Source organism: Chiloscyllium punctatum, chromosome 49, assembly GCF_047496795.1.
Source record: "Chiloscyllium punctatum isolate Juve2018m chromosome 49, sChiPun1.3, whole genome shotgun sequence".
NCBI lineage: Eukaryota > Metazoa > Chordata > Chondrichthyes > Orectolobiformes > Hemiscylliidae > Chiloscyllium > Chiloscyllium punctatum.
In genome coordinates, this window is record NC_092787.1 from 36,744,360 (window position 1) to 36,769,751 (window position 25,392).

Genomic DNA, 25,392 nt, shown 5'->3' on the forward strand with positions numbered 1-25,392 from the left:
ACCCTGAACATAATGGTGACACCCCCTCCTCTTCTGCCTCCTTCACTGTCTCACATGAAGACCCTATATCCTGGAGCACTGACCCTCCAATCCTGCCTCTTTCTCAACCATGTCTCAGTGACAGCCATGTCACCACATTTTCATTTGCATCCTTAATTTTTCTGCCTTGTTCATCAAACTCATCATTAAAATCAATGCCATTCAACTATGTTAAAGCTTAACTGGTTTGAAATGTCCTGCCTTCCTGACACATTGATTGTCTTTAGATTCCATATACTTGCCACGTTAGGTTAAACACCACCCAACAGCACTGATAACTAAATTCCCACCATTACAGATATAGCTGTAAGGCACATCACTCTGGATGTGCCTTCTCCCAACTGCTCAGATGAAGTGTACACATGAATGTCTCTCAGAAAGAGGCAGACTTGATGCAACATGGATTCAATGAAAAGCTGATGTGTATATTTTTTATCCCAAACAGGTCACTGAACCTGTGGTGTTTATAAGCATCATCAAACCATGTCTTCTGGACCTGTTCCTGGATGTAGACAAAAGTAGCATCAAATCCACCACTGTCAGATAGTCAGAAACTCATTACAACCATCATCGGGAAAAAAGGTCTAGAAAACATGGTTTGGATATCAATAACAGCATCAAAACGCTACACTGATCGTTAATAGAACACTCATTGCGGATAGACTTTACCCAGTGTCATTGTACAACAACATATTTACAATGTGATCATTTTCAAAACATACCATACATATACACAATTATATCAACATTTACCTACATCGTCAGCCACTTTAACAGAGCAGGGTTTATTTATATCAATACATACAGCCCAATGACCAAGCTACATTCCTCAGTGTAAGGAAAAGCGAAACCCTTCACCTGTGATTCTTTGTGAATTTACCGGTGCATTTGTACATAGTAAATCCATTTACACAAACAGAGCAAGTGACCAATGCCCACCCAGTATGGATAACCGTGAATACTGTCCACATATGGCAAGTGAAAGGTCTCTCCCTGAGCGAACTCACTGGTGCATCAGCTGGTGAGTTGACTCTGTGAATATTTCTCACCAGCGTGAAGTCGCTGGTGTCTCTGCAGGTTGCATGATTGGCTAAACCTCTTCCCACAAGTGGAGCAAGTGAATGGCTTCTCCCCAGTGTGAACTCGCTGGTGACTCTGCAGCTTGGATGACTGAATGAATCCTTTCCCACACGCTGAGCAAGTGAATGGTTTCTCCCCAGTGTGAACCCCCTGGTGTTCCAGCAGTTTAGAGGAGCAAACGAACCCCTTTCCACATTCCGGACAGGTGAATGGTTTCTCCCCAGTGTGAACTCGCTGGTGTATCTGTAGTTTGGAGGACTGCACAAATCCTTTCCCACATTCAGGACAGGTGAACGGTCTCTCCCCAGTGTGAACCCGCTGGTGTATCAGCAGGTGGGATGACCGAGCAAATCCTTTCCCACATTCAGAACAGGTGAATGGTTTCTCCCCAGTGTGAACTCGCTGGTGTAACTGCAGGCTGGATAACTGAGTGAACCCCTGCCCACAATCGGAGCAAGTGAATGGTCTCTCCCCAGTGTGGACTCGCTGGTGTATCTGCAGGCCGGAGGACTGACTGAATCCTCTCCCACACTGGGAGCAGGTGAATGGTCTCTCCCCCGTATGAACTCGCTGGTGTGTTAGCAGGTGGCATGACTGAGTGAATCCCATCCCGCAATCCGAGCAGGTGAATGGCTTCTCTCCAGTGTGACTGAGTTGGTGAGTTTCCAGACGGGATGGGTAAAGAAATCCCTTCCCACAATCCTCACACTTCCACAGTCTCTCCCCAGTGTGGCTGCGCTGGCGTTTGGACATTTCAGATGAATCTTCACAGACTCTTCCACACACAGACAATATGTGTTTCTCCCCAGTGTGAATGGTGCTTTTTCCTTCAATGCTCAAAATCCTGAGATAATGAGATTATTACAAACACAGTGACGGTCAGATCTGGATGTGAAATTGCTTGAAATCTCTCATTGCAAAACAACCTTTCAAACAGAAAGCAAATGTTTTCGGAGAAATCAGAAGAACACACAGGCTGTGAAACAGAGAGAAAATAATCTGGTCACTTGGGGAAACCGCTAGATCATCATTAAAACTGAACTCATTCATAAATGTCTTTCAGGGAAGGGAATGAGTTTTGCACAAAACTACAGGAAGAGACCAAGGTTGGAGAGTCAGCAGAAAGGAGAGGCATTTTATAGAGCTACGACCCAATGCGATTCCTGTTTTCTACCCATTGCCCTTCAGAGGAACTGGAGGGTAATGACAAATGTTTGTTCCTGGAAAGTTGAGTTTCAGGTAGATTGAGCACAGAAGACAACATTGGGCACATTTGTCCTTATTGATCAGTGTACTACCAATAAATGGACCTGAGTCCGATCCTACACTGTGTGGAATATGCATATTTTCACCGTGTCTGCATGGGGCTCCTCCATGTGTACTGGTTTCCTCTCTCAGGCCAAAGATGCACATGTTGGATGGATTAGACATACAGGTTTAAAGGGATAGGGTGGGTGCTCTTTGGACAGTTGGTGTGATCTCATGGGCCAAATGTCTTGCTTCCTACGATTCTATGAGTACAGAGGTTGGAATGTCATCTTGCAGCTGTGTAGGATATTGGTGAGGCCAATTGCAGAATACTGCGCTCAATTCTAGTCTCACTGATTTCAAAAAGATGTTACTAGGGTAGGACTCACACACTTAATGGTAGGTTCCTGGAAATTGTTACTGAAAAGGAGACCTTGGGGTGCAAGATCACAGTTAGTTGAAAGTGGAGATGAAGGTAGGATCGTGAAGGTGGTGTATGGGACGGTAGCTGTTAACGGTAAGTGCACTGAGTACAGAAGTTGCGAGGTCATGTTGCGGCTGCACAAAATATAGGTTGTAGTTACATCTGCTACACTTCCATTTACTTTATTTGATGGCCACCCATTTCCTTTCTGCCTGTGAAATCCTCACCTGCTGTATGACTAACTCGCTAAATTTGCTGTCCACAACATTCTCAGTCCTGTGGATGCTCCAGTGAGTCCATCCACAGCTCCTGCTCTGAAAACCTATTACACAGTAGCTGCAGATGGACACATTTCCTGCACACATGACCAACAGGGACTCTGGAAACATCCCTTATCTCTCAAATTGTGCAAGGAGCACGCCATGAATCGTCTCTAGATTCAGCTAGTTACTGCCTTGAAGAGAATGTAAATGAGCTAGCAATCTTCCTTCATTTCAAGCATTTGTTATAATCTAAAATCCCCTTTTAAAAACATAAAAAACCTCATCTACAGGCATCACTTACAAATCAGCTGTTGCCACTGGGGACTGTTTCACTTTCTGAACTGCCCGAACTGAGACTGAGCATCACATTCAGACTTTCAGCTTCACCTTCTCCCTGTCTTAGCCAACTCTAAAGCACTCTCTTTGAGCCAAGCATCACTCACTGTGCAACCTTGTCATTTTCATCGTCTGCCCACACTTACTCTGACCTCAGCCTCCTGTACTGTCCCAGTGCAGCTCAACAGAGAGTTGTCAGGATCTGGAACATTCCACCTGAAAAAGTGCAGGAATTCAAATCTATAAGGAATGTTAAAGGTGATTGAGAATAAGTTTATAGGTTAAAATCATGAAGTGGACGATTGGGACTAAATATGACAGTTCCGTCAAAGAGACAAAGTGTAATTTAGATAAATCTATGCTCCCTCTTAGGCCAGTATCTCCTTCCTCATATACCAAGGTGATCTAACCACAGATTTGAACATTTTCTCAATTTACAGACAGATCAGAGGTATCTTCCCACAGACAAACCTTTCACCGTCTACAGTTAAATGACAATGATACTCAGATCCTGACGACTCTGCTGACTATCACAATTTGTTTTTGAGATCCCAGTCTTAATTATTATCCTACAATCTGCAGCACCCACTTTCGCCTAGAAACCACGTGCATCCCTGCGCCTTGCCCCTGATAAAGATGGCGGCGGTAACCCGGGACCTATCATCACCTCAGTTCCTGAGCCGCGGAATCGGGAGTTTCTACTTCGGGTCTAGCAGCCTATACTGAGTGTTTATGAAACCTATTAGTCCAGAGTGACTCAAGTTTCCTTTCGGTCTCAACTTGAACTCCCACCTTTCCAGCTGTCTCCGTCTCCTCCTCTCGCACTCACCAGTCCGGGCAATGCGCATGTGCACTCAATGGTCACGTGCAGTCACGTTTCGCCCCTCACTCACGCCCATTGGTTGGAAGATGAGCCACTTGCGCGTGGTCCATCACTCCCGCCCGCTGCTCTCCTATTGGGCCAAAGCTGCCGTCAATCAGAGGGGCCCCATTGTGAAGTCAGTGGTGGGATTCCCCCTCACTCTGTGATGGGATGAGCTTCATCATTCACAGTGAATTGGACTGGATTTCACAGCATAGGGAAAGGGGCTGGAGGGGTGTTCAGCCTGTTGGGGCGGTACTCTCTCCCTCTGAGATACTACAAATCTGTCCCAACTGTTTTTCATTGACGTTTTATCATTTGTTTTTTATCCTTTCCTCGCATCCGAGGATTGTACTTCCAATCTCTTAACGTTTTTCCTAAAGGACTGTCCATTGGGATGTGGTCCTCGGTCGTCGCTCTCATGTCTCCTTCGACACTTAAACAACTATTCTTATTTCCCATTTTAAAACTCGGCCGTTTCTTTATGTAATTTAATTAACCTTACTGAGGTCCGGTGTCACCTTCTTCCACACCCTATTCAGGGTCCTGACCTTCGCATGGGGGATTTCCCCTCTTAACAACCGGTCTAAGGCTGGGTGGCCAAATCAGGTAGACACCTTACTCATCAGATTAATCTAGCCAATTATATACTTTATTTTATATGTTGCCAATTCCCCGTACTTCTCGTACGTCCCCAACCACCAAGGCAATACTTAAAGGTGCATTTTCTTTACCTTGGTCTGTGCACAGAGTTACCTGGTCATTTCAGCGCACCCCGTCCCGCGGCAATACCCAGATATATCCGCCTGGCAGCAATTAACGCTGCCTACCCTGGTCGACCAGATTCACCTAACCTGGTCACCCGGAATCCTAGTTTCCCGGATATATCCACCTGGCAACAGCAACTACCGCTGCCAGCCACCCGGATATATCCAACTGGCAGCAAATACCGGTGCCCACCCCTCTCACCCGGATAAATCTTTTAAGACCTTTCTTACCCGGGTCTTGTGCACACAAGAGTTACCTGAGGAACCCGCCGCGTCTGCCCATCTTGTTTCCAGGGTCTCCCAGTCCGGATCACGCTTGCCCAAGCCGCCACAGCAAGGATGGGAACTAGAGACTGCCGAAATCACCGAGGTGCACCTTCTCAGTTTTCCCAAAAATGCCGAGCGACCGGAGCTTGGGATCCCGGGACGAGCCCCCAAATCTGTTAGAAACAAGTTTTAATAAAATTAGACGAGACCACCAAAACTGGAAACAACATTATTTATTCTAAGATCTTGCAAGAAAAGGCATCAAATGCAGAAGCAAATGAACAATGAACATTGAAACGAGTACACAGTTATACTTTTGAGCTGCGTGAGGTCACCTCTTCTGACTCCTACATTACCCAATCAACTTTATTCTCTGACTAACTTGCGATCCGCCCTTAGTATTTCCCCCCCTCCCCTTCTCCAAGTTGGTGACCCTTCCCTCTGTAAGTGCTGACATAAGGAAGATTTTGCTAAACTTGGATCTTCATGTTCCTTTCACTTTATCTGTTTGCTTGTAACATGGTTCATAGGTACATTCCATTCCTGAATATACATTTTAACAATGTATCTTTTCTTGCCTAGTTTATGTGTTTCAGCTATCTCAGCTATTTTGCTGAGACTAAATTATTTAAACTATCATGATGAAAGAAATTATTTACTAGAATAATTATGCACTAAAGTTAGTACACAATTATACATTTCCCTAGTGTTTGCTGATTTAATCATTGTCTGCAGCTGCCCTTTACACTCAATTTATCAGCACTATACTTAAGCTTATCACTACCTTTTTGCAAAAACAACACACTTCCCCATTTCTTACAATGATTTGTTCAAATGCCTTTTAAATATCGTTAATGTACCCACCTCAACCACTTCCGCTGGCAACTCATTCTATGTGTGTACTATCCTCTGTGTAAAAAAGTTGCCCCTCAGGTTCTTTCCCCTCCAACCTTAAACTGATATCCTTTAGTGCTCAATACCTCAAATAAGGAAAAAAAATGAGTGTATTCGCCCTATTTAAACTCAGTTATTGCTGGACAGCTGAGTGTATCTGGGAAAATGAACAAACAGTGAAATTCACAACTAATCTTGGAGGAACCTGTTTGGAAGAGGTCACAGCACAGAAACAGATAAGTGAATATTTTAAGCATGGCCTTTCAGAGAGTCTGCAGTAGTGAGTAGAATGGGTTCTTTCTTGATTATATGTTATACTGAGATATGTCTACAGATTAACTTAAAAATATAAGCCATAAGTTTAATTCAAACCGGAGTAGTGTTTAGTAGAAGAATAGGACAGTGCTATTTTCTGGGTTTGTAGATTGAAAGAAGCAAAAATAGCCTTTAGTAGAGTGATATGCTCTTCTTGTCAGGTGTGGGAATTTAGAAAGAGTTTATGTGTTACTGAGGATTATATTTGCAATAAATGCAATTGGTTGCTAATCCTATCAGATCAAATGGATTGGTTGGAGAGACAGTTAGAGGCCATGAGGAATTTATAAGACCAAGGGGATGTGATGGATGGCAGTTATAGGAAGGTGGAAAAGTTGCAGAAACAGTCACATAGATGGGTTAACTCGAGGCAAGGTAAGAGAGGTAGGCAGGTAGTGCAGAAGTCTTCTGTAGCTACCACCATTTCAAACAAGTATGCTGTTTTGGAAAATGTAGGGGGTGATGGATTCGCCATGTTTCTGGTATTAACATAGGCTCTAATGCAATGAGGTGTATGCTGGGTTCCAAAAGTTTGATTGTGTTAGGGGGCTCTCTAGTCAGAGGTACAGTCAGATGTTTCTGTGGCCAGCACAAAAAAATCAGAATGGTGTGTTGCTTCCCTAGTGCCAGGATCAAGAATGTCACAGAGAAAGGGCAGAATGTTCTCAAGGGGGAGAAGGGCCAGCAGGAGGTCATTGCACACATTGGAACCACCAATATAGGAAGGGAAAAGGTTGAGATTCTGAAGGAAGATTACAGAGAGTTAGGCAGGAATTTAAAAAGGAGGTCCTTGAGAAGGGCAATATCTGGATTACTCCTGGTGCTACGAGCTAGTGATGGCAGGAATAAGAGAATAGAGCAGATAAATGCATGGCTGAGGAGCTGGTGTATGGGAGAAGGATTCATATTTTTGGATCATTGGAATCTCTTTTGAGGTAGAAGTGACCTGTACAAGGAGGACAGATTGGAAGGGGGCTAATACACGGGCAGGGAGATTTGCTAGAACTGCTTGAGAAGATTTAAACTAGTACAGTTGGGGGGGCAGGGAATAAGACCCAGGGATACAGTGAGGAAAGAGATCAATCGGAGACTGGTTCAGCTGAGAACAAAGGCGAGTCAAACAGTCAGGACAGGCATGGACAAAGCAGAGAACAAGGTAGGACTAATAAATTAAACTGCATTTATTTCATGCAAGGGGCCTAACAGGAAAGGCGGATGAACACAGGGCATGGTTAGGAACATGGGTCTGGGATATTATAGCAATTACAGACACATGGCTCAGGGATGGATAGGACTGGCAGCTTAATGTTCCAGGACACAAATGCTACAGAGAGGACAGAAAGGGAGGCAAGAGAGGATGGGAGTAGCGTTTTTGATAAAGGATAACATTACAGCTGTACTCAGGGAGGATATTCCAGCAAATACATCCAGGGAAGTTTTTAGTTGGAACTGAGAAATAAGAAAGGGATGATCACTTTATTGGGATTGTATTATAGTCCCCCTAATAGAGTGAAATTGAGAAACAAATTTGTAAGGAAATCTCAGTTATCTTTAAGAATAATCAGGTGGTTATGGTAGGGAATTTTAACTTTCCAAACATAGACTGGGACTGCCATAGTGTTAAAGGTTTAGATGGAGAGGAATTTGTTAAGTGCGTACAAGACAATTTTCTGATTCAGTATGTGGATGTACCTACTAGAGAGAGTGCAAAATGTGACCCACTCTTGGGAAATAAGGCAGGACAGGTGACTGAAGTGTCAATAGGGGAGCACTTTGGGGCCAGTGACCATAATTCTATTTGTTTTAAAATAGTGATAGAAAAGGATAGACCAGATCTAAAAGTTGAAGTTCTAAATTGGAGAAAGGCCAATTTTGACGGTATTAGGCAAGAAATTTTGAAAGGAGGCAGATATTTCCAGGTAAGGTGATGGCTGGAAAATGGGAAGCCTTCAGAAATGAGATAACGAGAATCCAGAGAAAGTATATTCCTGTCAGGGTGAAAGGAAAGGCTGGTAGGTATAGGGAATGCTGGATGATTAAAGAAATTGAGGGTTTGGTTAAGAAAAAGAGGGAAGCATATGCAAGGTATAGACAGGATAGATCAAGTGAATCCTAAGAAGAATATAAAGGAAGTAGGAGTATACTTAAGAGGGAAATCAGGGGGTCAAAAATGGGACATGAAATAGCTTTGGCAAATAGAATTAAGGAGAATCCAAAGAGTTTTATTTTACAAATACATTAAGGACAAAAGGGTAACTAGGGAGAGAATAGGGCCCCTCAAAGATCAGCAAGGCGGCCTTTGTGTGGAGCTGCAGAAAATGGGGGAGATACTAAATGAGTATTTTGCATCAGTATTTACTGTGGAAAAGGACATGGAAGATAAGGACTGTAGGGAAATAGATGTTGGCATCTTGAAAAATGTCAAGATTACAGAGGAGAAAAGTGCTGGATGTCTTGAAACGGTCAAAGGTGGATAAATCCCCAGGACCTGATCAGGTGTACCCGAGAACACTGTGGGAAGCTAGAGAAGTGATTGCTGGGCCTCTTGCTGAGATATTTGTATCATCGATAGTCACAGGTGAGGTGCCAGAAGACTGGAGGTCGGCAAACGTGGTGCCACTGTTAAAGATGGGTGGTATGGACAAGCCAGGGAACTATAGTCCAGTGAGCCTGACCTCGGTGGCGGGCAAGTTGATGGAGGGAATCCTGAGGGACAGGATGTACATGTATTTGGAAAGGCAGGGACTTGATTAGGGATAGTCAACATGGCTTTGTGCATGTGAAATCATGTCTCACAAACTTGATTGAGTTTTTTGAAGAAGTAACAAAGAGGATTGATGATGGCAGAGTGGTAGATGTGATCTATATGGGGTTCGGCAAGGTTCCCCATGGGGGACTGATTAGCAAGGTTAGATCTCATGGAACACAGGGAGAACTAGCCATTTGGATACAGAACTGGCTCAAAGGTAGAAGACAGAAGGTGGTGGTGGATGGTTGTTTTACAGACTGGAGGCCTGTGACCAGCGGAGTGCCATAAGGATCAGTGCTGGGTCCTCTACTTTTTCTCATTTACATTAATGATTTGGATGCTAGCATAAGAGGTACAGTTAGTAAGTTTGCAGATGACACCAAAACTGGAGGTGTAGTGGACAGTGAAGAGGGTTACTTCAGATTACAACAGCATCTTGACCAGATGGGCCAATGGGCTGAGAAATGGCAGATGGAGTTTAATTCAGATAAATGCGAGGTGCTGCATTTTGGGAAAGCAAATCTTAGCAGGACTTATATGCTTAATGGGAGTGTTGCTGAACAAAGAGACCTTGGAGTGCAGGTTCATAGGTCCTTAAAAGTGGAGTCGCAGGTAGATAGCATAGTGAAGAAGGCGTTTGGTATGCTTTCCATTATTGGTTAAAGTAGTGAGTACAGGAGTCGGGAGGTCACATTGCGGCTCTACAGGGCATTGGTTAGGCCACTGTTGGAATACTGCATGCAATTCTGGTCTCCTTCCTATCGGAAAGATGTTGTGAAACTTGAAAGGGTTCAGAAGAGATTCACAAGGATGTTGCCAAGTTTGGAGGATTTGAGCTCTCGGGAGATGAACAGGCTGGGACTGTTTTCCCTGGAGCATCAGAGGCGGAGGGGTGACCTTAGAGGTTTAAAAAATTATGAGGGGCATGGACAGGAAAAATAGACGAAGTCTTTTCCCTGGGGTCGGGGAGTCCAGAACTAGAGGGCATAGGTTTAGGGGGGAGAGGGGAAAGATATAAAAGAGACCTAAGGGGCAACTTTTTCACGCAGTGGGTGGTACATGTATGGAATGAGCTGTCAGAGGATATGGTGGAAGCTGGTACAATCGCAACATTTAAGAGGCATTTGGATGGGTATATGAACAGGAAATGTTTGGAAGAATATGGGCCGGGTGCTGGCAGGTGGGACTAGATTGGGTTGGGATATCTGGTCGGCATGGACGGGTTGGACCGAAGGGTCTGTTTCCATGCTGTACATCTCTATGACTCTCAGTTGAATCTCTTGAGAAGAGGAAGAAGCAGGCTTATGTAAGGATGAGACATGAAAGCTCAGTTATAGCACTTGAGAGTTACAGGTCAGCCAAGAAGGACCAAAAGAGAGCGCTAAGAAGAGCTAGGGAGGGGACATGGCAGGTAGGATCAAGGAAAACCCCAAAAGCTTTCAATTGGTATGTCAGCAATAAAAAAAAGACTACAGAAAGATTAGAGCCAATCAAGGACAGCAGTGGGACGTTGTGCATGGAGTCAGAGGAGTTAAGATTAGCGCTAAATGTTACTAATCACACTCGGAAAAGACAATGTATTGCAAGGATCTGTTTTAGGGCCACTGCTGTTTGTCATTTTTATAAATGACCTGGATGAAGATGTAAAAGGATAGCTTAGTGAATTTGCAGAGAACACAAAAGTCTGTGGGGTTGTGAACAGTGCAGGTGATAGAGGGATATAGATAAGCTGCAGAGCTGAATTGAGAGGTGACAAATTGAGTTTATGTAGAAAAGTGTGATGTGATTCATTTTGGATGGAGTAGCAGGAATACAGAGTACTGCGCTAGTGGTAAGATTCTTGACAGTGTGGATGAGCAGAGAGATCTCGGTGTCCATGTACATAGAGGGATTGAGTTTCGAACCATGAGGTCATGCTGCAGCAATACAGACTCTGGTGCAGCCACACTCGAGTTTTGGGTACGGTTCTGGTCATCGCATTATAAGAAGGATGTGGAAGCATTGGAAAGGATGCAGAGAAGACTTACCAGGATGTTGTCTGGTATGGAGGGAAGGTCTTTTGAGGAAAGGCTAAGGGACTTGAGGCTGTTTTCTTTCGAGAGAAGAAGGTTGAGAGGTAACTTAATAGAGACAGATAAGATGATCTGAGGATTAAATAAGAGTGGACAGCGAGAACTTTTTTCCTCAGATAGTGATGGTTAGCATAAGAGGACATAACTTTAAATTGCAGGGTGGTAGATATAAGATAGATGTCAGAGGTAGTTTGTTTCTTCAGTAGTAGGGGCATGGAATGCACTGCATGCAACAGGAGTAGACCCGCCACCTTAAGGGCATTTAAATGGTCATTGGATAAATATATGGATGAGAATGGAATAGTGTAGGTTAGATGGCCTTCAGGTTGATTCCACAGGTTTGTGCAACATTGAGGGCCAAAAGGCCTGTACTGGGCTGTAATGTTCTGTGTTGTATATTGCAGCGGACAGCAGTCCCTCAATATATTATAGAGAAGATCAATTCCTATGTATATAGAATGCATTCTTGTGTATAATAACCAGAACAACAGTCACTGTGTATTATGGAGAGCAGCAATGCCTATATAGAGATTGCAAAGAACAGTATTCACCTTTTTTATTAAAGAGAACATCGGTCTTCGGGTATATTACATACAACTGCAGCCCTTGTCAATGTTATAGTAAAAAAAGTCTTTGTATACGAAGCATAACCACAGTCTCTATGTAAAATATAGAGAACTGCATTCCCTGTCTGGATTGCAGAGAACATTAGTCCCTGTCTGTATTAAAGAGAACAGCAGTTCTTTTCCATATTATAAACAGCAGCAGTCTTTGTCCGGGAGAATAAAAGTTCCGGTCTTTATTGCGGAGAAGAGCATTTGCTTTTTATATTACAAGGATCGGCAGTCCCTGGGAATGTTTTCGATAGGAACAGTCCTGTGTACATTACTCGAGACTAGCACTGTCTGTGTATATTTTAGAGAGCAGCAGTCCTTGTCTGTGTTACAGAGAATAGCAGTCGCTGTCATTATTATAGAGAACATTATTGAGAATAGCAGTTCCAGTGTATATTGCAGAGTACAACAGTCACTGTAAATTTTAGAGAACAGCACTCCATGTGTACGTTATAGAGAACAGCATTCCCTCGGTATAATGTAAAGACGGTCAATTCTTCTGACTTTATGCAGAATGGTGCTCCTGCACATAATGAGAACGGCTGTCACTGCATATATTATGGAGAATATTGTGTAAATTGTGAAGAACAGTAGTCCCTGGTTATAGTATAGAGAACAGCAGACCCTGTTTTTTTATTACATAGAGCAGCAGTCCCAGTGTATATTATATAGAACACCAGTTCCTGTGTAATTTCTGGACAACGCAGACCTTGTGTAAATTATAGCGAGCAGCGGTCACAGTGTAGGTTAGGGATAACAGCAGTCACTGAATGAATTATGGAGAGCTGTAGTCCCTGTCTTTATTGTACAGAACAGCAGTTCCTTCCATATTATGGTTAACAGTAGTCAAAAGTGAGGACTGGATATTATAGTCGAGAGTATGGCGCTGGAAAAGCACAGCAGCTAAGGATGCATCCGAGGAGCAGGAGAATCAATGTTTTGGGGAATAGCCCGACATCAGGAATTTTATCAGTAGTCCCTATTGATATTCTGGATAACAGCAATTCTTATCTCTGTGTTGGGGAACAGCAGTCCCTCTTTAAATTATAGAGAGCAGCAGACCCTGTACATTCCACAAAGAAGACATTCCTTCTGCATATTACACAGGACAGCAGAATTTTCTAGAAACCCTACAGTGTGGAAATAGGTCCTTCGGCCCAACAAGTCCACACCAACCCTCAGAAGAGTAACTCAGCCAGACCCATTCACCTACCCTTAATCCAATATGCACCTAACCGACACATCCCTGAACACTATGGGCAATTTAACATGGCCAATCCACCCTAACCTCAACATCTTTGGACTGTGGGAGGAGACTGGAGCACAGAGACACAGGGAGAATGTGCAAATTCCACACAGACAGTCGTCCAAGGCAGAAATCAAACCTGGGTTCCTGGCGCTGTGAGGCAACTGCTAACGAGCCCAGCATTCCCTGTCTATTTTATGAACAGCAGTCCCTATCTTTATATTAGAGAGCAGCAGTCACAGTGTTTATTATACTAAACAGCAGACCTGGCAATAGCATATAAAACAACAGTCCCTGATGAAAGGCCTTTGCCCGAAACGTCGATTTTCCTGCTCCTCAGATGCTGCCTGACCTGCTGTGCTTTTCCAGTACCACTCTGATCTAAACAACAGTCCCTGTCTGCTTTATCGAGAACAGCAGTTCCCATCCATGGTATCAAATGTGGCAGTCTTTGTCCATATTATAGAGAACACCAGTCATTGTCTATATTGTGGAGATTAGCCCATCCCTGCCTGTATCATAGAGAAAAGCTGTCCCAGTCTACATTACAGACAACAGTTCCGATGCATGTGACAGAGATCAACAGTCAGTGTGTTTGTGATGGAGATTAATAGTAACTGTCTATATGATGGAGAAAAGCAGTCCATGTCTAAATAATAGAGAACAGCAGTGTTTGTGTATATGCAGCATAGCCACAGTCCCTGTCAATAATATGGAGCAGACATTCTCAATTGGGACCGAATGACCCCCTTAGTAGCCCAGGCACATTTAAAGGTGGCCACAGACTGAAAACTGTGAAAAGGGGAGCCCCAAGGGTTTATGGGGGCCCTTGCAACAGAACCGAAGAAATAACAAAACAACAATCTTCACTGGAGTCAATAGTTACCCTCCTGTTTATAATATCTTTCCAACACACCATTTTAATTTGGTGCACCTGGTAAGTTAATTGTTTAAGCTCCTCCCACACAGCCTCACTTCCGAGTCTGTCATGAATCAGACTGCACTGTGTTAATGAATTCAATCAAGGGTTCTCGCATCTATTATCGCCATACTTCATTTTCAGAAAGGCAGCATGTCTTGCTAGGCCTTTTGTATCCTAGTTCGTTTACTCATTTTTCTCGTAAGTGCCTAATGATTATTTGTATTATTTTCAGAAATAATTCTACCTATGAGTGCTTGGCAAAAATAAGTATCAGCAGTGTTCAGTCAAATATTTAACATCTCCACAAAACCCATCTTTGCCTCTGTGTTTAAACTGCAGGACTACATTGTCAAATGAAAGCATGAGGTCAAGCAAATTGAAAAAAGTCAGATACCTCACATCTAGATTAAAAGGATAAACCCTGAGATGTCTTCAAAAAAACTTTGGAATTAATTTCGACAGAATGCCAACGATGAAACAAATGCTTACTCAAACATCACGGAGATTAGAGAAGGGTCTTGTTGCACATGCAAAATTGGTAAACTGATTGCTAAACTGGAAATGCTCGCCACATCAGTGAATCACTTACCCTACCTTCAGTGTTCATAATAATATGAGGTCATGAATTCCAGTGCCAAAGAAGCAATTCAGGCAATTCCTTTGAGTAGTTCTACTGTTCCCAGAAGAATCAATGAGATGGTACAGGACATTGAAGAGGGATTGATCAATCCAAGAAATTCTCTTTATAATTACACAAAACCAGTTTACAACATAACAACGCTATTCTCATGGCTTATGAGAGATTCTGGAACAGAAACAAACTAAGGGAAGAGATGTTGTTTGCCAGGAGGATTAAAGCAAATACTAAGGGACTGTATGTTTTTGAAGAAGTTAACTGTTACTTAAGCAAAAACAATATTCCAGTGAAGAATATAATTGTCTGTGCAACTGATGGTGCCACTTCTATGGTTGATCAATACAGAGGATTCATCTATCTAAAAAGAGTTACACCTTCTGTCTTTGCTATTCATTGAATCATTCACAGGGAGCACCTAGTAGCTAAAAACTTAGGAGGATATCTCAATCTTACGCTTTCAGTTGTCATAAAGGCTGTAAACTTCTTCAAATCCCATACCCTTCAGGATTGTCTTTTTGGTAGCTGTGTGAAGAAAAGACAACTTCTGGATACTGCAGCTGCGTACCAAGGCAAGGTGGCTTTCCAAGGGAAACTGTCTTCAACATTTTGTTACACTCTGGGACACCATAGTTTCAATCATGATGCTCTCCACCGCATCTCCTCCACTTCCTGCTCCTCCGCCCTCAAACCCCATCCCTCCAATCACCACCAGGACAGAACCCCACTGGTCCTCACCTACCACCCCACCAACCTCCAGATACATCGTATCATCCTTCGTCATTTCCGTCACCTCCAAACAGACCCCACCACCAAGCATATATTTCCCTCCCCACCCCTATCAGCGTTCCAGAAAGACCACTCCCTCCGCAACTCCTTCGTCAGATCCACACCCCCCCACCAACCCAACCTCCACTCCCAGCACCATCCCCCGCAACCGCAAGAAATGCAAAGTTGCGCCCGCACCTCCCCCCTCACTTCCCTCCAAGGCCCCAAAGGATCCTTCCATATCCACCACAAATTCAGCTGCACCTCCACACACATCATTTACTGCATCCGCTGCACCCGATGTGGCCTCCTATACATTGGGGAGACAGGCCGCCTACTTGCGGAACGTTTCAGAGAACATCTCTGGGACACCCGCATCAACCAACCCAACCACCCCAATGCTGAACACTTTAACTCCCCCTCCCACTCCGCCAAGGACATGCAGGACCTTGGCCTCCTCCATCGCCAGACCATGGCAATACAACGCCTGGAGGAAGAGCGCCTCATCTTCCGCCTAGGAACCCTCCAACACAAGGGATGAATGCAGATTTCTCCAGCTTCTTCATTTCCCCTCCCCCCCATCTTTTCTCAGTCCCAACCCTCAGACTCAGCACCGCCGTCATGACCTGCAACCTTCTTCCCGACCCCTCCGCCCCACCCCCTCTCCGGCGTATCACCCTCACCTTAACCTCCTTACACCTATCACATTCTGAACGCCCCTCCCCCAAGTCCCTCCTCCCTACCTTTTATCTTAGCCTGCTTGGCACACCCTCCTCATTCCTGACGAAGGGCTTATGCCCGAAACGTCAATTCTCCTGCTCCTTTGATGCTGCCTGACCTGCTGTGCTTTTCCAGCAACACATTTTTAAGCATGCTCTCTATCAGATATGATTGAAACTATGTAAAAAGATGTATTGATGCTAAGGCAGACATATTTTATCTGGCAGATAGCTTTCAGAAACTCAATTTGTTGAGCAGACCTTACAGTGCAAAACCAGTAACCTTGCAGATTGTAGCCATTATATCTTTCCTCAACAAAACTCAAAAGTCTATTAGCACAATATGGGACGTCGAGAATTTTTACAATTTCCAAACCTGAAGACGATTGCGAAATACTGAAGGATAATGACCGAACTGTTTATGTGAAACATCTAAAGCAGATGCACAAGGATGTTTCGTCGATTGTCCTGCTCCTCAGATGCTGCCTGACCTGCTGTGCTTTTCCAGCACCACACTCTCAACCCTGATCTCCAGCATCTGCAGTCCTCACTTTCTTCAAGGAAGGGAGAGTACATGGGCAGGTAATTTTGTTTTTGGGATTAAAAGAGAATGTGACCTAGAAACTAGAATTGCCTATTCGGAATTATTACCCTGCACCACCTGCACCAGTGATAACTTTAAAAAATATAATATTGGAAGGGAAAGATTTGCAGACAGAAATTTCAAAGCGATCAGCGAAAAACACATTTCTAATACTATAAAATAGGATTCAAAGACTCGCTTATAGGAGGCCAGGTTAACTCAGCTGGTAAAAAATCTGCTGTTCAATTAGCAATTAAGGTCAACATTCCATTTTCTTTCATAATTTGCAGCACCATACATTAGAAGCTGTCTTTTGAGGTCTAACTGTGGACCAAGCAACATTTGAGCAGAATTATCTTGCTGCCAAAATCCCATTGACTAGCCAGGACTGTGTCACTGAATATCCTTCTGAGAAAACAAAATGTGTTCTTCCTTCCCTGGCTGGTCTACTAACCTCATGGATAACAGCCAAATGCAATGAATAAATTATCCTGTCCAAATATGTTGCTTCTCACTAATCCAGATTGAAAATCAATTTACCACCGATCAGCCCACCTGACCAGCCCGTCTATCCCCTCCTGTAAGCTAAGGCTACCCTATTTGCCACCCGTTACTTTTGTATCATCTGCAAACTAAGTGATTAACCCTCCTACATTCAAGTCTAAGAGATTTACAGAAGTCATTTATAAACCAGAAACAGTAAAGGCCAAACACACAACTGAGACAAGCCACTGGACACAGAACTCCAGTCAGAAAAATATTTCTTGATGATTACCCACTGCTTCCTGCCACTCAGCGAATTGTGGATCCAACTGACCAAATTTCACTAGATGCAATGGGCTGTTACCTTTGAGATTAGTGTTCCATGCAAGAACATATCAAAAGCCTAAATGTCCAGGGAGGCTACATAAGTATTCATTTGTATCCAATTGTATCAAATCAAAAAAACTGAATCAAGTTGGTCAGACATGATTACTTTAAAAAAATACAGGCAGACTGTCCGTGATTAAATCTCTCTCCAAATGCAAATAAAACCTGGCCCTCAGAATAACTTCCAATAGTCTCCCCACCACCAAGGTGAGGCTGACTGGCTTGCAGTTTCACAGTTCATTCCCTGCTCTGTTCTTGAATAAAAGTTCCACTTTGACCCTCCCTCAATCCTCTTGCAGCTTTCCTGTAATCAGAGGGGAAATGAAAATTTTTGCACGTGGCCCTGCCATTTCATCCGAACAGGTTAATCATCACAATAATGTCGAATGCATTTCACCTGACACTGGAGCTTTATGTACATTTAAGCCTGCCAGATGACGCTGAACCTCCTCCTCTCTCTGTGCAAATTTCTATAAATTCTATCACAAATATTCTCCCCGATTCGCCTCTCAAGAGTGAACACTGACATACAGTATTCATTTTGAACCAGGCCTACATTCTCTAGTTCCACACATAGATTACCTCTGTGGTCCTCAATGCGCTTCCCTCATTCTCCCATTATCCTTTAACCATTAAACTACCGGTAAAACAACTGAGCATTTTGCTTTATTTTACCCGGCTGTATCAATTCCTATTCCCCTTATAGCTCTCCTTACCTCCCCATTTAAATTCCCTTTTATACATTAACCTGAAAAATATCTCCTCCCTGTGCACTCTGGCCAAATCATATCTGGTTTTATTAAAACAAACCAATTTGGAACTTACAGAACCATCCTTTTCCTTTTCTATAACAATGCGGAATCTTTTCCAGAGTTACGATAACTCTGCAAAATGATCCCCCACTGATATTTCTACCACTTGTCTGACTTGGTTACCTAATGTTAAGTCCAGGACCTGCCCCTTCCTTGTTGAGACTTCCAGATACTGGCTTCAAAAGCTGTACTGAATCTATTTTAAAAGTTCCTCTAAATCTATCACACTATGATGACCAAAGTTAATGCTAAAAATCACACAACACCAGGTTATAGTCCAACAGGCTATAAATTCTGTGTCTTAAGATCGTGTATTCCACTACCACCTGATGAAGGAGCAGTGATCCAAAAGCTAGTGCTTCCAATTAAACCTGTTAGACTATAATCTGGTGTTGTGTGATTTTTAACTTTGTACACCCCAGTCCAACAGCATCTCCAAAGGTTAATGCTGAGGAAGTTGAAATTCCCTGCTATGACCACCCTATTACATTAACACTTCCCTGAAATTTCCCTCTTTACCCGTTCTTCCACCCAAATGGGTTTATTGAAAGAGTTTTTGAAATTGTAATAAATACCCTGAACATAATGGTGACACCCCCTCATCTTCTGCCTCCTCCACTGTCTCACATGAAGACCCTATATCCTGGAGTACTGAGCCTCCAATCCTGCCTCTCTCTCAACCATGTCTCAGTGACAGCAATGTCATCATAGTCCCATGATTTAATTTGCATCCTTAATTTTTCTGGGAGAAAGTGAGGACTGCAGATGCTGGAGATCAGAGCTGAAAATGTGTTGCTGGAAAAGCGCAGCAGGTCAGTCAGCTGAGGCTAAACACCAGCTCGTGGACGCTGAGGCTGAACGCCAGCTCGCGGACCCCTCCTCCTACTGCCCCCTTGACCATGACCCCACCTCCCACCACCAAACCATCATCTCACAGACCATCCATAACCTCATCACTTCAGGGGATCTCCCATCCACCGCCTCCAACCTCATAGTCCCACAACCCCGCACCACCCGTTTCTACCTCCTGCCCAAAATCCACAAACCTGACTGTCCCGGCCGACCCATTGTCTCAGCCTGCTCCTGCCCCACTGAACTCATCTCTGCATACCTCGACATGGTCCTGTCCCCCTTAGTCCAAGAACTCCCCACCTACATTCGGGACACCACCCACGCCCTCCAACTCCTCCCATGATTTTAGCTTCCCCGGTCCCCAACGCCTTATCTTCACCATGGACATCCAGTCCCTGTACACCTCCATCCCCCATCACGAAGGACTCAAAGCCCTCCGCACCAACCAGTACCCTTCCACTGACACTCTCCTTCGACTGACTGAACTGGTCCTCACCCTGAACAACTTCTCTTTCCAATCCTCCCACTTCCTCCAAACCAAAGGAGTAGCCATGGGCACCCACATGGGCCCCAGCTATGCCCACCTCTTCGTAGGATATGTGGAACAGTCCATCTTCCGCAGCCACACTGGCACCACCCCCCACCTTTTCCTCCGCTACATCGATGACTGTATCGGCGCTGCCTCGTGCTCCCACGAGGAGGTTGAACAGTTCATCCACTTTACCAACACCTTCCACCCCGACCTCAAATTCACCTGAACCGTCTCAGACTCCTCCCTCCCCTTCCTAGACCTTTCCATTTCTATCTCGGGCGACCGAATCAACACGGACATTTACTATAAACTGACCGACTCCCACAGCTACCTAGACTATACCTCCTCCCACCCTGCCCCCTGTAAAAACGCCATCCCATATTCCCAATTCCTTAGTCTCCGCCACATTTGCTCCCAGGAGGACCAGTTCCAAAACCGTACAATCCAGATGGCCTCCTTCTTCAAGGACCGGAATTTCCCCCCAGACGTGATCGACGATACCCTCCACCACATCTCCTCCACTTTGCGCTCCTCCGCCCTTGAGCCCCACCCCTCCAACCGCCACCAGGACAGAACCCCACTGGTGCTCACCTACCACCCCACCAACCTCCATGTACAGCGTATCATCCGCCGTCATTTCCGCCACCTCCAAACGGACCCCACCACCAGGGATATATATTTCCCTTCCCTCCCCTATCAGCGTTCCAAAAAGACCACTCCCTCCGTGACTCCCTCGTCAGGTCCACACCCCCCACCAACCCAACCTCCACTCCCGGCACCTTCCCCTGCAACTGCAAGAAATGCAAAACTTGCGCTCACACCTCCCCCCTTATTTCCCTCCAAGGCCCCAAGGAATACTTCCATATCCGCCACAAATTCACCTGCACCTCCACACACATCATCTATTGCATCCGCTGCGGCCTCCTCTATATTGGGGAGACAGGCCGCCTACTTGCGGAACGTTTCAGAGAACACCTCTTGGACACCCGGACCAACCAACCCAACCACCCCGTAGCTCAATACTTCAACTCCCCCTCCCACTCCACCAAGGACATGGAGGTCCTTGGACTCCTCCATCGCCAGACCATAGCAACACGACGGTTGGAGGAAGAGTGCCTCATCTTCCGCCTAGGAACCCTCCAACCACAAGGGATGAACTCAGATTTCTCCAGTTTCCTTATTTCCCCTCCCCCCACCTTGTCTCAGTCAAATCCCTTGAACTCAGCACCACCTTCCTAACCTGCAATCTTCTTCCTGACCTCTCCGCCCCCACACCACTCCAGCCTATCACCCTCACCTTGACCTCCTTCCACCTATTGCATTTTCTACCCCCCCAAGTCCCTCCTCCCTACCTTTTATCTTAGCCTGCTGGACACACTTTCCTCATTCCTGAAGAAGGGCTTATGCCCGAAACATCTATTCTCCGGTTCCTTGGATGCTGCCTGACCTGCTGCGCTTTTCCAGCAACACATTTTCAGCTCCTTAATTTTTCTGCCTTGTTCATCAAACTCAGCATTAAAATCAATGCCATTCAACTATGTTAAACTCCCTTGTACCTTAACTGGCTTGTCATGTCCATGCCTTCCTGAAACATTTATTGATTGTCTTTAGATTCCATCCCCTTGCCACGTTAGGTTAAACACCACCCAACAGCACTGATAACTAAATTCCCACCATTACAAGCTATATCTCACTTTGGATGTGTCTTCACCCAACTGCTCAGATGAAGTGTACACATGATTATCTTATCTCTAAGGCACTCAGAAAGAGGTAGACTTGATGCAACATGGATTCAATGAAAAGCTGGTGTATATAATTTGTATCCCAAAAAGGTCACTGAACCTGTGGTGTTTATAAATATCATCAAACCACATCTTCTGGACCTGATTCTGAACATAGACAAAAGCAGCATCAAATCCACCACTGTCAGATAGTCAGGAACTCATTGCAGCCATCATCGGAAAAAGTTCCGGAAAACATGATTTGAACATTAACAATAACAGCATCAAAATGCAACACTGATCATTAATAGAACACTCATTGTGGATAGTCTTTACCCAGTGTAAATGTGTTGATGTACAGTGACAATGTGATCATTTTCAAAACATAACATACATATACACAATTATATCAACATTTACCTACATTGTCAGCCCCTTTAACACAGCTGAGTTTATTTATATCAATACAAACAGCCCAATGACCAAGGTACAGTCTTTGGTGTAAGGAAAAGCAAAATCCTTCACCTATGATTCTTTGTGAATTTGCCGATGCATTTGCACATAGTAAATCCATTTACACAAACAGAGCAGGTGAACATGACCCAGCCAGTGTCATTTCACTGGTATGCTAACAGTTTGGATGACAGTGAATACCATTCATATGTGGAACAAGTGAAAGGTCTCTCCCCTGAGCGAACTCACTGGTGCATCAGCTGGTGAGTTGATTCTGAATATTTCTCACCAGTGTGAAGTCGCTGGTGTCTCTGCAGGTTGCATGATTGGCTAAACCTCTTCCTACAAGCAGAGCAAATGAATAGTTTCTTCCCCTTGTGTTCCAGCAGTTTAGGGGAGCAAATGAACCACTTTCTACATTCCGGACAGGTGAATGGTTTCTCCCCAGTGTGAACTCGCTGGTGTATCTGTAGTTTGGATGACTGCACAAATCCTTTCCCACATTCAGGACAGGTGAACGATCTCTCCCCAGTGTGAACCCGCTGGTGTATCAGCAGGTGGGATGACCGAGCAAATCCTTTCCCACATTCAGAACAGGTGAATGGTTTCTCCCCAGTGTGAACTCGCTGGTGTAACTGCAGGCTGGATGACTGAGTGAACCCCTGCCCACAATCGGAGCAAGTGAATGGTCTCTCTCCAGTGTGGAGTCGCTGGTGTATCCGCAGGCTGAATGACCGAGTGAAACCCACCCCACACTGGGAGCAGGTGAACGGTCTGTCACCAGTGTGGACTCACTGGTGTACCTGAAGGCTGGATAACTGAGTGAATCTCGACCCACAATCAGAGCAAGTGAATGGTCTCTCCCCAGTGTGGACTCGCTGGTCCATCTGCAGGTGGGATGACTGACTGAATCCTTTCCCACACTCTGAGCAGGTGAATGGTCTCTCCCCCGTATGAGCTCGCTGGTGTGTCAGCATGTGGGATGACTGAGTGAATCCCATCCCACAATCCGAGCAGGTGAATGGCTTCTCTCCAGTGTGACTGAGTTGGTGAGTTTCCAGACAGGATGGGTAAAAAAATCCCTTCCCACAATCCCTACACTTCCATGGTCTCTCCCCAGTGTGACTGCGCTGGCTTTTGGACATTTCAGATGAATCTTCATAGACTCTTCCACACACAGACGATACGGGTTTCTCCCCAGTGTGAATGGTGCTTTTTCCTTCAATGCTCAAAATCCTGAGATAATGAGATTATTACAAACACAGTGATTGTCAGATCTGGATGTGAATTTGTTTGAAATCTCTCATTGTAAAACAACCTTTCAAACAGAAAACAAATGTATTCGGAGAAACCAGAAGAGAACACAGGCTGTGAAACAGAGAAATCAGTCTGGTCACTTGGGAAAACCGCTAGATCATTAAAACTGAACTCATTCGGAAATGTCTTTCAGGGAAGGGAATGAGTTTTTGCATAAAACTACAGGAAAACACCAAGGTTGGAGAGCCAGGCAGAAAGGATAGGCATTTTATAGAGCTACGACCCAATGTGGTTCGTGTTTTCTACCCATCGCCCTTCAGACAAACTGGAGGGTAATGACAAATGTTTGTTCCTGGAAAGTTGAGTTTCAGGGACATTGAGCACAGAAGACAACATTGGGCACATTTGTCCTTATTGGTCATACACTGAAGAATAAATGGACCTGGGTTTGATTCTACATTGTGTGGAATGTGCACATTTTCCCCGTGTCTGCATGGGGCTCCTCCATGTGTACTGGTTTCCTCTCTCAGTCCAAAGATGCACATGTTGGATGGATTAGACATACAGGTTTAAAGGGATAGGGTGGGTGCTCTTTGGACAGTTGGTGTGATCTCATGGGCCAAATGTCCTGTTTCATTTGATTCTATGAGTACAGAGGTTGGTTATCTTGCAGCTGTGTAGGGCATTGATGAGGCCAATTGTAGAATACTGCGCTCAATTCTAGGATTCCTGAAGAAGGGCTTATGCCCAAAACATCGATTCTCCTGATCCTCGGATGCTGCCTGGCCTGCTGTGTTTTTCCAGCACCACATTTTTCAACTCAGTTCTAGTCTCACTGATTTCCGAAAGATGTTACCAGCGTAGGACTCACACAATTAATGGTAGGTTCCTGGAAATTGTTACTGAAAAGGAGACCTTGGGGTGCAAGTTCACAGTTAGTTGAAAGTGGAGATGAAGGTAGACAGGATCGTGAAGGTGGTGTTTGGGACGCGAGCTGTTAACGGTCAGTGCATTCAGGAGAGAAGTTGCGAGGAGCTCCCGCTCCTCGGATGCTGCCTGACCTGCTATGCTTTACCAGCACCAGTCTCAATTATTATCGTCTAAAACAAATTCACAAAAAAAAATTAACTATCAGTCCAAGGGAGAAATCAAGAACAGACAAACAGTTCCTTTGGTTTCAGTTTGTGGAAATGCTCCTCTTTATACCACCCACCCCCACACCTGGAAGAAACATGTGCACTGACTTAGAGTAGCGCTGGAAAAGCACAGCAGGTCAGACAGCATCCGGGAAGCAGGAAAATCAACGTTTCGGACAAAAGTCCTTCATCAGGAAGGCAATTCATCATTCCTGCCTGACCTGCTGTGTTTTTCCAGCACCTCTCTACTCTGCAGCACCCACTTTCGCCTAGAAACCACGTGCATCCCTGTGCCTTGCAACTGATAAAGATGTATACGAGGACTCACCCAAAGACTGATTGAAACAGCCTTGATGAAACAAGTGCCCCTAAAAGAAAAATGCAGAAGATAACAAATGGTAATTAAAAGAAAAGGGGGAAATTGTGGGATATAGGTAAATTAATGTTACTTCTGCAGTTCTGCAATTCCATTTTACAAAGTAAAATGAACTCACACCAGTGTGTAATTGTTTTAGCCATGAGCTGAGTCAACAAGAATGGAAACGATGTGGAGGAAATATATAATTGTTTTTGTATTAGCTAAAACTGTATGTCAGAATGAAATGTGACTTCAAAACAATGGCAGACATTACGGGCAAGTAGATAAGATGTTGTGAGGGGATGAAGTTAAGTTAAATATGCCTGTACAAACAGTAGGTATAAACATCTGCTTCCCACTTTTACAAAAACACAGGAACAAACCCCAATTAAAAGGGTCATAGGGATCAGAATGGCCTCGGGAAAGGCACAGATGGATGGGGTAGATAATGATGAAGAAAGGATATGCCTAACAATGACCTACAGCAGGATGAGGTCAAACAGCCTTGTGAGACCAGAAATAAGCATTTTATCACAGACAAGGCCGGATAAGGCAAGAGGTAAACAGGGGTAATGGGGGCCGGTCTTAGGGAAGTGGAC

General features: G+C 44.5%; 1 protein-coding gene across 1 annotated transcript in view; it reads right to left on the bottom strand.

The window, feature by feature from the left end:
• Nucleotides 1-387: 387 nt before the first annotated feature.
• Nucleotides 388-25,392, bottom strand: part of LOC140469280 (uncharacterized) — a 63,521-nt gene continuing 38,516 nt past the window's right edge. The window contains 4 exon segments of the mRNA XM_072565623.1: nucleotides 388-1,963; nucleotides 4,183-4,243; nucleotides 5,277-5,459; nucleotides 22,290-23,292. Of these exon segments, the coding sequence (XP_072421724.1) occupies nucleotides 1,054-1,963; nucleotides 4,183-4,243; nucleotides 5,277-5,459; nucleotides 22,290-23,292 (2,157 nt within the window). The 3' untranslated portion in view covers nucleotides 388-1,053.